This window comes from Pithys albifrons, chromosome 7 (genome assembly GCF_047495875.1).
Source record: "Pithys albifrons albifrons isolate INPA30051 chromosome 7, PitAlb_v1, whole genome shotgun sequence".
Lineage (NCBI taxonomy): Eukaryota > Metazoa > Chordata > Aves > Passeriformes > Thamnophilidae > Pithys > Pithys albifrons.
The window spans coordinates 4856988-4873717 of NC_092464.1; the positions used below are offsets into that span (position 1 = coordinate 4856988).

General features: G+C 42.1%; 1 protein-coding gene across 3 annotated transcripts in view; it reads left to right on the forward strand.

The window, feature by feature from the left end:
• The window catches only part of CRHR2 (corticotropin releasing hormone receptor 2), a 150967-nt gene that overhangs the window by 117605 nt on the left and 16632 nt on the right, over positions 1-16730 (forward strand). For all 3 annotated transcript variants that reach the window (XM_071560650.1, XM_071560651.1, XM_071560652.1), the window contains 2 exons: positions 12535-12620; positions 15209-15344. In XM_071560650.1, coding sequence (XP_071416751.1) covers positions 12535-12620; positions 15209-15344 — 222 coding nt within the window. The remainder of the gene's footprint in view (positions 1-12534; positions 12621-15208; positions 15345-16730) is intronic.

The following is a 16730-nucleotide window of genomic DNA, read 5'->3' on the forward strand; positions in this document are numbered from 1 at the left end:
GTGTTTATGTGGGTGGGAGGACACTGCCATCTCCCCTTGAGAGATAATTTGAGATTCCACAGACTTTTATGTAAAATAAGACACAAACAAGGTCAAACATCTTCAGGGGCTCTCTGAAGTTGCCTCAGTAGGTAACACTGCAATCAGAATTGAAGTGATCTGGCTTTCCTTGATCTTAGGCCATTCTTTCCTCCTCCCTCTGTAATGCTGTTTGCCTCTGTGCAGTGTTTTGAGATGTGGGAAGGAAAAATGTTCAAAGACAGGAGGCACATTACAATATCTGCTCATCCTCTTGAGGTTCTTGACAACTAGAGCACATCTGTCATGAGCACTGTTTAGGAAAATGTAATAATCATGGTTGGAAAGGGCACCTCCTCATACAGTCATCTCCATCTTCTACATCCCATCACTGCTGTGTATTTGGTTTTAGCTTTCCTGTTGTTGAGTTTCCTTTTCAGTGCCACCTACACTTACAAGGCTGGTTTACCCAACTCTGTGTCTCCTGTGCCACCCAAGAGTAGGCAGAGGAAGAAGGAAATTCATTCATAAACCATTTTGAGCCTTCAGCTGAAGTTTGGTGATGCTTTCCCAGAAAATACCCAGTGTGGACAGAAAATATCAGTGCTATTGGAAAGGACAATACTGAAAAACCCAATTCTACTCTTCCAGTCAGATGTCCCAGCACAGAATTCACAGGGCTCGGTGGGGTCCCCTCTCTGAGGAAACCAAGACTCACTGCAGGTGCCCCTTCTGTCACTCCAGCCCCCAGGGAGAAGGTGCAAATGCTGCAGAACAGGCATCACTTCAACTTTTCCAAGGCTAGGAAGCCTCCTGCTCCCCCCTTGTCAGCACTGTGTCCATGGGATTCAGCAGGAAAAAGGCTCCCCTGTTGCCAAGGAAGCCAACTATTAATCTAAATATGCCTTGAGATCAGGAGAAATAATTTCTGTATTAATTGTTCTGATGCAGCAGACAGATCATGTAGTGCTCACCTGAAAAGAGAAAAGAAACATAGCAGGAGTCTGTTTTGATGTGAAAATTCTTTTCTTTGTGTTCTAAGGAGAAAAATACCAACTGGTGTGATACACACAATATGATTTGTGTCACTAAGGGAGTCATCCCAAAAACACAAACAGCCTCATGGTAAATTGACTCACTGACACAGACACTAACTCATAAATAAATCCTGTTTGCACAGCACAAGGTTTGGGGGTTGTGATACTCAGAGAATTCAGGTTTCACACCATTGTCTGTGAATCTCTAGTCCACAAGATCTATAAAATCCTTGGGCAGCATCTCTAGGAGATCCCATAGGTAGCTTAGAGTAGTGAAAATACTTTTCTTTACCAGAGAACAGGATTTTCTATTTAAAGACCCACAGAAAGTGGAGGTACAGCTGGGGGCTGCCCCTTTCTATTTAGGCCATTTTATCTGCCTGTAATTTGGAACAGCCTTGAGACCCCTCTAAACTGAGCCAGTAACTGAACAGCCCTGACCTGACACTGTGTGTTGAACCTTGGCCTGCCTGCACTTGAGCTCTAATTAAAACACTAATGAGATAACAGCAGTAATTGCACTGCGGGGTGGAAAGCAGCTGATAAAATTTACAGCAGTAACATCAAGGCAAGCCCTTCCTCCCTTCAGCTTATGGTTACTCCCATCAGAAAACACTGCTGTGGGAGGAAAACAGCCCTCTGGAAACTAAATCTAAAAAGTAGATCTGAAAACTCCTGTTATGTGCCTCCCTCCCCACTTTGTTTTTGAACTGCCCATTGAGTTTTGTGTTTAATTAAAATACAGAACTCCCCAGTGTCTTACAGCAACTTGACGTGCTCATTTTCTGATCCTGCTGTGAATAAATTCAAATTGTAGATAATAATTCAAGCATCACTTATTTTTATTGGAGCTACTGACCTTTTCAAGGGTGCTGTGAAAAGTGATGGATTAAGAGCACTGAAATTTGACTTCTGCCATGCACTCAGGGCAACAAAGTCAAGCATCACCACCCTCATATGTGATTATGTCTCTGCCTTATCAGAGTTAGGGACAAAGTGCTGCTTTCCTCTTCCCTCGAGTGAACAATGGTCACCAAAAATGGAAAACATGAAGACTTCAAAAATAGTACAACTCTGTGGCCTCTTTCAGTCACAGCTCATGAGTTTAATTGGAAATAATGAAGAATTGAAATAGAGTCGCAAGTGAAATTCATGTTTTGTGAAAGAACATACAAGACAGGACACAGTCCTGATGGGACAAGGGAGAAGGACTTTAAGCTGATGCAGGGTAGATTTAGATATTTAGGAAGAAATTCTTCCCTTTGAGGCTGGGGAGGCCTTGGTACAGGTTGCCCAGAGAAGCTGTGGCTGCTCCATCCCTGGGAGTGTCCAAGGTCATGTTGCACAGGATTTGGAGTAATCTGGTCTAGTGGAAAGTGTCCTTGTCCATGGCAGGGGGATTGGAACAAGTTGATTTCAAAGGTCCCTTCCAACCCAGACTATTCCATGATTCAGTGACAATTCTGTGAGAGAACTATCCCAGGGCACTGCTGGAAAGATAAAAAGACACAAATGTCGCACTAAAAGCTAAAATTCTACAAACTACATCAAATGACAATTCCTGTCCACATGTAAGGACTCAGCCTGGGGCAGTTAAAATTGGCTTCACCCACCTGAGTGAAGAGCCAAGAGCTCAATGTCCAGCCCAGGTGAGTTTTGGTTACCTCTTGGATACAGGTAACATCATATATATATTCCAGGAACCTCGTTATACCAGCCAGTGGAAATATGATTACAGTGATCTTCTAAATAGTCTTAGTTCCAGAGGGATAAAACCTGTTTCTGAAGATGCAGAGCCTCTTTGAAAGTTTGGGGTTTTTTAAGGATTTTGTCTGCCAAAAACTATTTCCACTGGTTTTGATTTCTCATTTTCTTACCTCTATGCATTGAACAGCTGCAGCACAGGATAATGTAACACAAGGAACGGGTCATGCAGGAGTTCTGAGCCTCATGGGAAATACAGATTGGCCTAAGCAAAGCCCTTTGATCGTGGTAGCAGTGCTCAAATCCATCCTTTAATCATATTATTGTGTGATATCTCAGGTACAAAGACTTTGAACAATGCAGTCTAGAGATTTGTTTGATTGATTTCCTACTTATCTGTAGAAGGAACTTGAAGATTGGCTTGGGCAGAGAACAGAAAAATTATTTCAGGCACTATTTCAGAAGCAAGAGAAAAGGAGTGTAAGTGCTGATCCTGTGTATTGGGTGAGAAACATGTATTTTTATTGACAAAAATGTGAGGGAGAAAATGTAGGTAATCATCCTTCTCTGTTTCATTGCTGAATGGATTTTGGCTTGAACATATCCCATGAGAGATCTAATCATTCAGTACTTTGGATGCTTGGATATTTGATTTCTGGTAGCATTTCCTATACACTCTGTTAGGTATTTTCTCTTCAGATTAGTGATTTTTTTTAATTCTGGTCTCCTTCCCCAGAGTCACATAACCCTCTGAAGGTAAAGAAGGGGCACAGGTTTGGAAACACAAGCCTGGAAAGTGAATTTTATCCTGATTTTATTAAGGAAAATTTATTTCTTATGTTCAATTTTAAAAACTGCTGAAGACAAAAAAAACCCCATCAGGATCAGAAGACAAACCCCAGAAAACAGGCACCAGAGGCAGTGAACTGAGCTGCTTTCATTTCAGCTATGAGCTGTTCTGCAATATTTCTCTGAGCTAAAATTGTACCAATTTGCTGTTTTTCAAACAAGGAGATCAAATATTTCCTTTTTTTCCCCCAAAACCTTACATTCGGCTTTAATAGATTTTTTTCTTTTTTTTTTTTTTTTGGTGCCTGGGAACTGAACTGTTCTCCAACCTCTGCTTTTTATGTCTGGTTGAAATTAATTCACCACAATCAATTAGCTGCTGGAATAAGTGGATGTATGAGCTTAAGGGAAAATCTGGAGTCCAATTCTGCCTCCATCAGCTCTTTCCTTTTGACCAAGTTAGATTGCTGCTCAAAGCTGTTTCCCAGCTCTAAAGCAAACTTAATGATCCTTGTCTTCCTTCGCTTTGAGATTCCTGGATGGCAAGTGCTTTGCAGGAGTTAAGGGTCCTTTAGAAGATGGGCTTGTCCTTATTGCAGTGTGGAATTTTGCTCTGGACAGAGCTGACACGTGCACCCAAGTGGCCTTTATGATGTGCTAATCATTCAGGAGGAAGCAGTTTTGTAGTGGCAAAAATCAAAGCTTGCCCCAGTCATCAAGGTGTGACCCCACAAATAGATTTTTATACAGCATCCCATTGTCTGGTTTATTTTCATTTCTCAGTAATTCCAGATTGATTTTTTTTTTCATTTCTTTTCTTTCACTGGAAACTGAGCTGAAGTTTCCAGGGTGTGAGCTCAGAATTCCAACACTTTCTTTGTGGATGAAAATGCACAGAGCTCATAACTCTCCATTATAAAATTAGGATTGTTTTCTTCCCCCGTGGTGTTCCCTTTATATAGAATTGTTTTCTTCCCCCATGGTGTTCCCTTTATATAGGATTGTTTTCTTCCCCCATAGTGTTCCCTTTATATAGGATTGTTTTCTTCCCCCATAGTGTTCCCTTTATATAGGATTGTTTTCTTTCCCCATAGTGTTCCCTTTATATAGGATTGTTTTCTTTCCCCATAGTGTTCCCTTTATATAGGATTGTTTTCTTCCCCCATAGTGTTCCCTTTATATAGGATTGTTTTCTTCCCCCATAGTGTTCCCTTTATATAGGATTGTTTTCTTCCCCCATGGTGTTCCCTTTGTATCATGTGATTTCACGTGCCATGTTATTGCCTGACCACTCAGAGCTGTGAGCCCCTGCACGGCTCTTTGCCATCAGTCTTTATTTGTGCCATTCTGAGTGGTTTGATGTCACTCAAAATCTGTCAGCCTGTTCTTCATTCCCTTTTACAGATCCCCAAGATCTGTGTAAAACAGCCCAGATCTGCTGGTAGCCTCTATCCATTGGGAAAACAGAAAATAGATGTATATATTCCTACCCTCCCTGCCTTGTATTTTTATTCATAGTGCTCTTCCCTCCAAACCTCCAACAAGTTCAACGGGAACCTTCAGAGAAACAAATTTGGATTCCTTTAATAAACCTGAGTAAACTGAGTGCTGGATCTCTGTTGTCCCTGTGCTGGCTCTTCCAGAGGACCTCACAAACCATGTCATTCTTCCCTTTACACCTTCTTCCTACAAATGCTCTTCTTCACAAAGAATTTGCCCAGCTCAGCTTCAGGTTATGGGAAATAGCAGGACCCATTTATGACAACCATGGGCTGATGCTCTGGGAGACCATGTCAGGAACAAAGTTTCAATAAATATCTGAGTGTTTAATTCTTTTCAACACCAAGGCTGTGGAAAGATATGGTGTTTTTTAAAAGTATGTCACATCAGAGTGGAGCTACTTAAATTATTATTGACAAAAAGGAAGTTTTCAGAAATGGCCATTAATATATCTAAGCTGAACTAACATTTAACTTCTAGCATTAGGAGAAGGCTTCACTAGCTGTCTTCCAATAGAAATAAAGAAATATTAGAATTTTATTTATTTAATATTGTTTTATAGGAAATATTTTAATAAATATAAATATTTATTAAATATCCGTTAATACTAATTAATGATTAATTATAATAACATATGTATTCCTTTCCATAAATTTCTATTAAATTTTATTTATTGTCAAATTTTATGTATTTATTGCCCACTTGTGCAAAGGATGTTTTAATACAGTTGCTTACCATGACGATAGGACGTGACTCAATAACTCTTCCCATCACATGTCCTCGTTTATCAGATAAATCAGGGACTGTTCATTGTTCATACATTATTTTTCCCCCTTGTCCTGTCACTGCCTTCCCTTCCTTTAGCTTACCTGCAGTGCTGCACTTAAAGCATCACAGTCCACACTGCTGAAGTTCTTTTCTGATCTTCTAAAAAAGACACAGAAGTTTGTTCAGTTGCCATTTATGTATAGAAGCATCTCACCTGTGTGTGTGGCTGTATTCCTTTCATTTATATTCTGAATATTTTCTTGGTTCCTGCTGACTCTCTCCATCCTTATGCTTCCACTTCTGCATTGTTGTGTTCAGAGACTGAGGTTTTATTATTATTATTGATAAACCTTTTTCATTTCCCCTTGTCCTTCCTGTCTGACTGGCTTCTGTTTTTTCTCAATCACTGGTTAAATTAGTTTTCCTATTGATTTTTTAAATATTTCTGCCTCTAAACACGAGCAGCTCTTCCAGTGCTGCAAGGTTGCAGTTCATAACCTACAAACTGTTGATGTCCCCGAGTTTTTCTTGCAAGACATTTTTCCTCATTTTCACTGGTTTGCAAGCAGAATATCCCACCCACACAAAGATAATCTGCTAATTTAATTACAGTCCAGCAGAATTTATCTCCAGTTTTGCCATTATTGCTATTGCTTTGTTCCTGCTCATTACATTTTGTAGCTGTGGGGTCAATAGTGTCAAACAAGGTGTCCAATACCATGTGCACTCCACCATATCTCTTGTTTACTGAAATTTCTAACTCTGTCTGTGAGATGTTCCACAGCCAATACAAATCTCATATGACCAGCAGCAGTTGCCCAGAATTTTCTCCAAAATTCATCATGTCAAGCCTTTCTTGGAACACTTTCCAGATAAAAAATCACATTTCCTCAGCAAGCTGGAGAAAGACTCTCTCTTTGGTCTTACCCTGTGGTTGTCACTGTCAACACAAGACAACTTGAACCTATCCAGAACTGTCAGGTGGATTGTTCACATCAGTGTGACCATATTTTGTGGCTATCAGATCCTCTTGGCCATTTTCAGTGGGATAAGTTGGTTGTCCAGGAGCCTTCACTCCATCCTGGCAAGAACTGTCTGTGTGCCACTGTTATTTTTGCAAGGGTCTGTGTCTTCTGGTGTTGCAAGATCCAGTGTGTTTAACAAAGCTTATTAAATACAAGGTGTTTCAGGAGAGACAGAAGGACCATTAGAGTAGTAAGAGGATCACAGAGGGGGGTTGTAAGACTGGGAAAGAGGCTGTGGATGTGCTTGTGCGGGATGCAGGACCCCAGAGAGGAGTGATGTGACCCCAGCCAGGGCTGGGGCTGTTTGGACTTGGGTTTAGGTGAGAGTGTGGGCAAAGGGGAGGAGCTGTTGCTGATGTACAAGGAAGGTGTCTGTCCATTTTCCACTCCCTCCTTTCCCCAGGAAAACATGACCCCCATACAATCTCCAAGACATTTATTATTCCTTTCCTGCTTCCCTGAAGTGGATCCTTCCCTGCTGCTCTCAGGAGCCTCTCCCAGAGTCTCCCTGATCATGGCCATCCACCTCATTATGCCTCATTCTTCTTCATCACATCTCATTTTTCCTGATTGTACATAAAAGTATTTTCCAGCCTTTTCCCCAGAGGAGTCATTGTGGTGCCTGTGACCTTTTAAAAAAGAAACTTCTGTGATAAAAGGCGCTGTCTGAGGATCATGTCACGCCAGCATGGGAGAACAATTAAAACAGAGCATTAATAAACTGCCAAGCTCTTCATCTGAGGTCAGGATGACAGCATGTAATGCTCCCCCTGAAATGACTGCTCTGATCCCAATTTGGGTTGTTTAATCCTGAGGTGGATTTTACTACATTGCATAAAAATACAAAGTCTAAATTGAATAATTTTTGCAATTCCTGGGAGTGAATAAGAACAAACATTCTAGGAAGCACAGAAGTAAAAGCTTTCTGTGAAGCATAAAATACAAAGCCCAGCAGAAAATGAGCCAAATAAATGCCAGGTGTCCATTAAATTCTCAAAAGAGAAAGAGAAGAGCTTAATGATTTCCCTTTTAAACTTCTGGGCTTGGGGAAAACTGCAAAGAAACCTTCAGAGTCAGCGTTCCCTCTTTTGTGCATTTTGGCAATTTCATCTCTGTAAGGAAGATAAATGTCCTCTCAAATGGAGTTTGGTTTTCATGAAAAAAAAAAAAAAGACCAAAAATCGCTCACTGAAAAGTTTCTTTTGGTTCAGAAAAGTTTCTGGGTTTGTGTGTTCAGGTTATAATTGATCGGTGCCAAAACAGATGGTGCAAATGGGTTTTGGATGACTGTCTTATAAGTCCATTCTGGGAGTCTGAACTTTCATCTCAATTTAGAAGTGGAAAGACTAAACTTCAAAGCCCTGGCAAAATGTGAAAACTCTTTCTTTCCCATCTGTAGTTGGAGAGGGTCTTATTCCAGCAATAATGATATTCTCAGCAGAGCATAAATAAAAGTAAGAGAAGAAGAAATAAGTCATTTTAATCTGTCTTCAAGACTTCACCTTTGGATTCATTTTATCAGTCAATAAATATTGAAGTAAAAATCCTTAATTCTGTTTTCCATTATGAAGCAGAAAACGTGTATAAACAGAAATGAATGAAAATATCAAGTGAGCTTAAGGATCAATAAAAAGCTTGAACTGCCTGTCATCATTACTCCCCCTAAATGTTCTTTCCTGTCTCCATTTATGGACCTGACGTGTGGGTTTTGTTCGAGCTCTCCAGCTCTGAGACAAATCAGTCTGTTGACATAGAGCTCCAATAATAACAAGAAAGTCCTTGACAAATAATTGTGTACTTTGCTCAATACAGCACTGAGGATCTTTTCTAGGAACATTCACTTTGCAGTAGTAAGATCTTTTTCTCCTTCGAAATGCTGCTCTGTATATGAAGAACAAACACCAGAGGCTTTATCTTCTTTGCCTGTAAATCAGACTCAGTCTGGTAGTCACCAGAACTGTATGGATTCTCTGCAGCTGAGGGAATATCTCATTTCCAAGCCTTCAGCTTTTGCAGACTGTGTGCAGCAGCCTGTTCCCTGCTTGATTCCCAGATTGTGTCTTCTGGCCTGAACAAACTCAAGCCATCATCCCCGTGAGTTGTGGTCTCAGGCCCAGTGGGGGCAGGTAGACAATTAAAATCTCATCTGATTATGCAGTAAAAATTGATCTTCAGATTAGATCTCTTTCATTGCCCTTTCCTACTGAGCCATTCCTTTCTGAAGTGGAGTGGTTTTTGAAAAAGAACTCATTAAAAGTGAACACACTGGAATGTGCTTCTGGTAGGCAAAACTGAAAATCGGTATTTTGATGTGACCACATTTTCATCTGTTGCCTTGGAATTTTTTTGCTCGCTGAGCTCTGCATTTTAGGGTTTATCCTATTCTAGTCTTAAAGATCTCTCAGAGCAACCTTAGTAGAGACAAATGTTACTGCCTCAAAACATTTTTTAAGCTTTCAAAGACTACAGTGTCCCAGAACCTCAGTAGGTACAGCCACATTCATTCAGCTGAAGCTCTGGGAGTGCCCTGGACAACCTGAAGATCTCTGGGTGATTTGTGTGGGCAACTGGTTCAAGTCCAGGCACTGCTTGTCCAAAGCCGCTCATTTAAAATATGTCAAATGAATGACTGCTGAAAAGTTCCCCTTTCTCTTTGCTGAATATAAATAGATCCTGGGATAACCAGCTGCTGGGAGCAATGTAAAATTAAATTATGCCAATCCAACTCAGCTCCTTTTATGCTGTTCTTATCCTCACTGTGTGATGGAATTGCTTTATAGGCAAGGCCAAGTCACTTGGCCTTTCTCTCTTAGGGAGCTAATCTAGAATGGGGAAGAATTAGTTCCTCCTTTCCCTGGAGGAGAATGGGATGCAGTGAACACCAGGAGCTGTGTGTGTAACGAGGCTGCACCTGTGGCCTGTCCTGGTGCAGCCACAGCTGTGGAGAGGACACACATGGGAAGGTGCAAAACCAAACCTTGAAAGAGCTGCAGACATTATTCATAGATTCTTAAGCCAGAAGGAGCACTGAATTATTTTTCTAACTTCATGAATGAAAAAGGCCACAGGATTCTCCTGACTTCATGATCCTCTGCATCCCAGCCATCATCTCTTGGGCATGTGGATGAGAATCGTTTTTCCAGGACCTTCCATCCAGCCCAGGATTCTCTACTCCCATCTGTCCCAGTTACCAGCACCTTTAAAAAAACAATTCTCTGGCATGCAGGGAAAGGCAGACTTGAAAATTACAAGCGTTCTTGGAGAAGCAGAGTGAGGGTCACTCTGAAATGCAGACTGGATATTACTGGCCATTCCTCAAGTGGATTTAGTGTCTGTCTTCAGGCCCACAGGCTTGGGCACTGCCCAGGTGACTGAGGAGGTGCAGCATCTTCAATGCACAAACTAGGAAGAGGACTCAGTTTAAGTGGCTGATGCCACTGTTCTCTTCTGCTAAGAGATATAATTAGAAATAAAGTCCCTGGCATGGTTTCCTCTGACACCTGGGCAGATTGTTAAAAGTCAGAACTGATATATTTGCCTTCCTGTTGCTTTTGTAGAGAGTTGAGGTCTCTTACCAGCACTTTATCACATGTACCAGGGCCACCCATGGTCCTCAGCTGTGCAGGTGCTCAAGGGCAGCTCAGGTTGGGGCTTGGGCAGCTGAACTGGGAGAATGAAAAATTGATTTACGCAGAATAAGAGTGTTTCTAGTGAAGTAACACCCAAAGTTTTCAGCTGGCAATTCTCTTTCTGGACTGATGAATCACACTCCTGCAGTTTAATTTCAGAGAAGGTCAAAATCCATAATTTTCTCATGCAGTCTGTGGCAGTTTGAATTTCCAGTTCAAATGGAATGATGCTGTCAAATCAAAGTAGGAGTCAGGACACTTGAAATGCATTCTTCAGTCCACTTCATCATGTTAATCCCATGTGATTAATCTTACTTGCTCTTGCCTAAGAGTCTATAATTCAATCTGGCACTTTCCATTATGATTGCAAAAGTGTCAAGTTTTGGATTGGTGCCATTTTTGCATCCTCGATAGAAGTTACCCAAACATTGCTCTGAACTGATGAACAACCCCAGGATTTGGCAGCAGAATTTCAGAGGCAAAAGTTCCCTGTGGATGAGGGACACCCCCATCCACCTCCCTCTGAGCCTGAACTTTTCAGGGACTGCCTGAACACTTTTCTTTCTGTTATTGAGAAACAGGGTAGTCACCAGTGTGAGGAGTTTAAGATTCAGTCAAATCATGGATGTGAAACATTTTGCCTCTGATAAATAAAATATGAGCCAGTTGACTTCAAGCTCTTAATATGACAAAAACAATTCTAACAAGAGCAAATACACAAATTGCAATGTTTTATTTATTTCTTCTACTCCCCAAGGCCCTTCTGTGCTAAGAAATAATTCCCAAAAATGTCATGTTAAGTCTTAGAGCAGCATTATTCTATCTCACATAGGAAGTGTTTAATGTACACAATTCCCAATGCTGCCAGTCTCCCAGAGTCTGTTCAGGTGCTTATTGCCCCATTTGTTACAAACCATGTTACAGGAACCACAGGGAATGGTATGATAGAGGTCAGGACACTGTAATCATTGAAATACACTGTGTAGCATGGAAGGAAAAAAAGGGTATTTTGAGAACACCTTTAAATTGACAGCTCTGCTACAGAGTTTGTAAACAGTTGGAAGTCAATCACAGAATTGTTCCATTCATAGGCTGCAAAATGCCAGGAGCCCTGGGACCCTGGAAATGTGTGTGAGGTAAATGTCTTCTCACAAGCTTGGGTTGGGACCTCAGCAGTCCTGGGGTAACAGGTCTGTGGTTCTGACAACCTGTACCACTGGCAACTTGGAGACACATCAGTATGTTATAACCTACCCTACTTCATGTGTTGAAAGCAACTCAAAACTTGCTCCTACGTGCCAAGTCCTTCCACAAATCAGAATGTTCTCTTCAGTTTATTTTCTCTCCTGTTTATACTGAGAGGAAACTTATGTAAGATACTCACTAACAGATGCTACCACAGCAGTAATTAGAGCAAATCTCAATTCTCAGTGGTGAGACTGTAACAAAAATAATAAGCACCCAGCTCAGCAGATTAAAAAGGGAAGTGGTAAATCCATCATTTTACCTTTAAAGACTGTAAAAAAAATCAACAGGTATGATTCATCTATTCTGTTTTAAAAGTCTCTTGCGGAGTCCAATAAAGGGAATTTGGTGTGACTATTTCACATTTAGGTCTCTGCAATGCAGCCTTGTGTTTTGTGTCTGGGGAGCCTGACCCAACCCTTAGGGAATGGGAGGATGGGTTCAAACACCTGCCAAGTCAACACAGCACAGTGCTGCCCAACACTGTGCAGGGAGCCCTGGATCAGCTTGGCAAAGGGCCAGAAAATCTCACCCTTAGTTCCTTGTTGCACCCAGAAAAGGAGAAAAGGAAATAAAAATAAGTTCCTTGCTAGGACTGTTAATTTTGTACTCCATTTTCATTGCTGTTTTGGAAACATTAACAGCTGTTGGATGTTTTCTGTGTAATTTGGTATTTCTAGTAAACTTCTAAGGCTGTTGCAATCAATGGTAAAACCAAGAGGCTTTTTTCAGTCAAATTGGAACTGTAAAGTGTGTCTCTTTAAGCCATTATTTGACTCATTGGTCTTGGGGTTTTTTTCTCTCTCTCTTCTTTTCCAGATAAATTTTGTATTTCTATTTAACATAGTTAGGATTTTAATGACAAAGCTGAGAGCTTCAACCACTTCAGAGACAATACAGTACAGGTAAGTCAGCTGGTGCTTCTTGTTGTGTGTTAACAAAGCACTGCCTCGCCTGTCCTGTCTTTGTCCCATCTTTGTCTTTCCAGATGCCACTGTTGATGCCACTGTTTTTGCAGGCTCTCCATGAAATTGTGCCTGCATTTTTTTCTGTCCACTCCATTTCAGTGTCCAAACAACACAAACAGCCTTGGCTTACAGGCAGAGAGACACATTCACTGCCACAGCCACCAGCCTTTTTCCTCCTCCAGGCTTGCACATGGCCCAACATACACATGAAATCTCTCCCTTTCAATGAAATGTAAAGGACTGGATCTTGTGTGAGGGCAGGAACATTATCAACTTCTGTATGTTGACAAGCATATGCCATCTGGAGTGCTGCATCCAGCTCTGGAGTCCCCAGCACAGGAAGGACATCAACCAATGTTGGAGCGAGTCCAGAGGAGGCACCAAAATTATTAGAGGGATGGAGGAACTCTCCTATCAGAAAGGGCTAAAAAAATTGGGATTGTTCAGCTAGGAGAAGGCTTTGGGGTGACCTAATAGTGGCCTTTGAATACCTGAAGGTTGGCTAGAAGAGAGTTGGAGAGGGACTATTTACAGCTGACAGGACAAGAGGGAATGGCTTCAAACTGAAAGAGAGTAGGTTTGATTGGATATTAGGAAGAAATTGTTTCCTGTGAGGGTGATAAGGCCCTGGAATGGGTTGCCCAGAGAAGCTGTGGCTGGCCCATTTCTGGAAGTGTCCAAGGCCAGACTGGACAGGGTTTGGAATGACCTGGTCTAGTGGAAGGAGTCCCTGCCCATGGTAGGGAGGTTGGAACTGGATGGTCTTTAAGTTTCATTCCAACCCAAGCCATTCTAAGATTCTGTGGTTCTGTGATCAATGTGTGAATACAGGTATTTAATTATCTTTTAAAGTGTAGGGGATGAGAGTGAAGGGCGACTGTGCCCCTTCCCTTCAGCTGGTGCCAGCATTGATGTAACCACTCAGTGGGTTGTGTCACAGACCTTGATTTGGGGGTGGCTTCTCAGGTGGAGCAGTTCCCATAACTGGCTGACTGTGCAACCTCCCAAGCACTAGTAAGGCAGAAGGGAGAAGACAGGAATGTTCAGCCCAGGGCACAAGAAGGAAGGTGTCTCTGTGGGTTTAGATCAGCCTGAACAGACTAAAAGTAAATTCTGAGTGACCAGGAGGTTCTGAGTGCCCTTCTCTTACCATTTGCAGTATCTTGCAAGATGTTTGGAGCTTTTATAGACAGACATTGTCCTTACACTGGGAAATAGCACAGGTTTTGTGGAATAAAAGTCAGGTTGGTCACAAGCCTCTAAATCATTTATAGATGAAATCTCAGTGTATCAAGCTCAGTGGAATCTTGATGTCCTCAAAACAGTCTGCTCTTGACTTGGGAGGCAATTTTGCTGCAATAATGGGGGGGGTTGGTCTGATTCCTTCCTTTTACTCCTGTCTGGCGTTTGAAGTTAGTGTAGTTGGTCTGATGTTCTTGTTCAGACCCTTCTCTGCACATTTCCAGAGAAGTGAAGGAAAAAATACCCCATTTTCATGCTCAAACCTGATGCCATAGAACTAAAGCTAGCCTGCAAAAGGCCTGTATCAAATAGCAGTACATTTTTTACCCCCCTGCAGTTTCCAGGGAGCATCAGGAATATTCGAATCTGAGGCAATCCAAAGTAACTGCCTTTGTTCTTAATCAGAAGACTGATCTTATCCTCGGTACAGGCTATGTAAGGACATTCTCTTGTTTACAGCCTAAATAGAAACCCTTAGAATTCCAGCAAAGCCTGGGGCAAGCCTTGATGCTCTAAAGCCAAGCAGTCCAAACATTTGTTAAGCAGGTATTAAATGATGTGGCAGCTGTTTTAAGAGTGTCACGGTGTTGTGACACTGGCAATGTTTCTGTGTCTTTATCTACCTGTTGAGGCATTAGAAAGAGATTTATACAGACTTGGCAGAACTGCAGTCTTTGTGTTTGTACAGTATGTGGTATGACAGGCTGTTCTCAACTGACACCTCAAGACACTAGTCTATAATCAATAATAAGGATTAACTAATTCTGTTAATAACCATTTATGCTTCATTGTGCACCACCTGCTTGTTTGTTGTTTCTAAGCAGATGAGTTTAGTGTGCAGGTGTTGCAGAGATAGAAAGAAAGCATTTGCCCTCCAAACAATGGGCACAGAGCAGGTCAGATGGGCACAGCATTCCTGCCCTGATCAGCAACAAAACTGTGCACTGATCACATCTCCCTGAGGTCTAAGAAGTCACTCACCAAACCTGCAGAGAATCCCAAGGCTTCAGCCTGTTGCAAGACTCATTGGTAGGAGAGGAACTGAAGGAAAAAGAGACAAAAAGGGAGGAACATAAATAAGGTTCCCGTTTATCCTCTGGAGATCAGAGTGTGGGCACAAACAGCAGGATCCAAAGGCAGGGGCTTTGCCAGAACACGTCTCCCCAAGTGGACAGGCACTGGTCAGACAGAGGAGGCTGCCACTCCTTCCATGTTCCTCCTTCCCACCCCCAACACAGTTGTCCTTTCTTGTGTTCACTCTGTGTTCTGTTTCCTGCCCACAGGAAGGCAGTCAAGGCCACATTAGTCCTCCTGCCTCTGCTGGGCATCACCTACATGCTTTTCTTTGTCAACCCTGGTGAAGATGACATTTCCCAGATCGTTTTCATCTATTTCAATTCCTTCCTGCAGTCTTTTCAGGTAAGAGAGCAAGTTTACAGCTGATACCAGCTACTGCCATCAACCTTACATCAATGAAGTATTAGTTGAAAATAGCTCAGCTTAGCTCACGTTTATGTCATAGATATGTAGGTATGTCCTATGGAGTGGGGATCTCCTCTGAGGTGTCTACTGAAGGGACTCACCTCCCTTTAACACAGCTCTGTGTTCAGTCTATGGCTACGGCTCCTCATCTGGGCTCCATCCAATGTCAATGGAGAGATGATACTTCGTTTTAACTGTCTGAGAGAGGATGATGAATCACCCTCCCAAGGTACTGCCCTCTCCACAGGGCACACAGTGGACTGAGGCTTATTTAGATGTTGTTAAGACAAAGGGAAACAACTCCTACCTGTTGGAATTGCTGGATGAAGACTTCAGCTGTGTTGTCCAGCCTCCCACTCCAGCTGTCCTGCAATCACACTGGAGCAACTGAGAACTCAAACCCCACCTTGTCCCTCTCCTGAATTTAGCAGGAGTTCTGCCAGGATGTAAAAGGCAATGGAATGTCAGTAATTGCCCAAGCTTTCTGAATTTAGCACAAAACTAAAGCAGCTGAATACCTTTGGTGATCTTCAGCCACACATTTCTGCCTGGGTTTGTCCTACAGCTTTACCTCTGCTTAAAGACCTTCTTGAACTAGGATGGAAATGTGTTTGACACTGATGCTTTACCTCCTATGGGCAGGAACAGGCCCCCTGATATCCAGGTGTATCAACACAAACACACAGCTGTCCAGCTGTCAAGTCAAACTTAGGGGTATGGATTATAAAAGTTAGGAGTTTTGGGTTAGTGTTTTTATGGATTGCATGTTTATCTTTGAAAAATACCATCCCACCAGAAATCACAACTGAATACCCAAAATGAAAAATGGCCCTTTTAACCCATGAAGAAATGAACCTTAGCCTTTTCCAGTGAACTCATCCACACTTTTCATTCCCTAAAATTAATTGCATTTTTCATCTGGTGATACTCAATGTCTCAAAAAGTGCTACACTGCTTGTTTTCTTGTTAGTGTCATGAAGATGTGTATTAAAAAGGAAGCACAGGGAATCTCTCCTTTATGGTGGCAATAATTACAGTCCATTGCTGAAACCAAAATGGGTAGGATTCCCCTCACAGAAATTCTGACCCTCACAGTCATTACAGGGATCCTGTCACTGCTGTCAGTGGATTCCACAGAGCCATTCAGCTCAGGGGAATTTAAACAACCTGATGATTCACTTGCCCACACAAGCCCATCTGAAGCCATTTGGCACCCCCTATGAGTGCCTGAGACACCACTCAGAGCTTCAGCCATGACAGCACCTGTGAGGGGTCAGGGCCCTTTGGGGAGGCAACAGGATGCTGTAGATGTGCCTCAGTGGC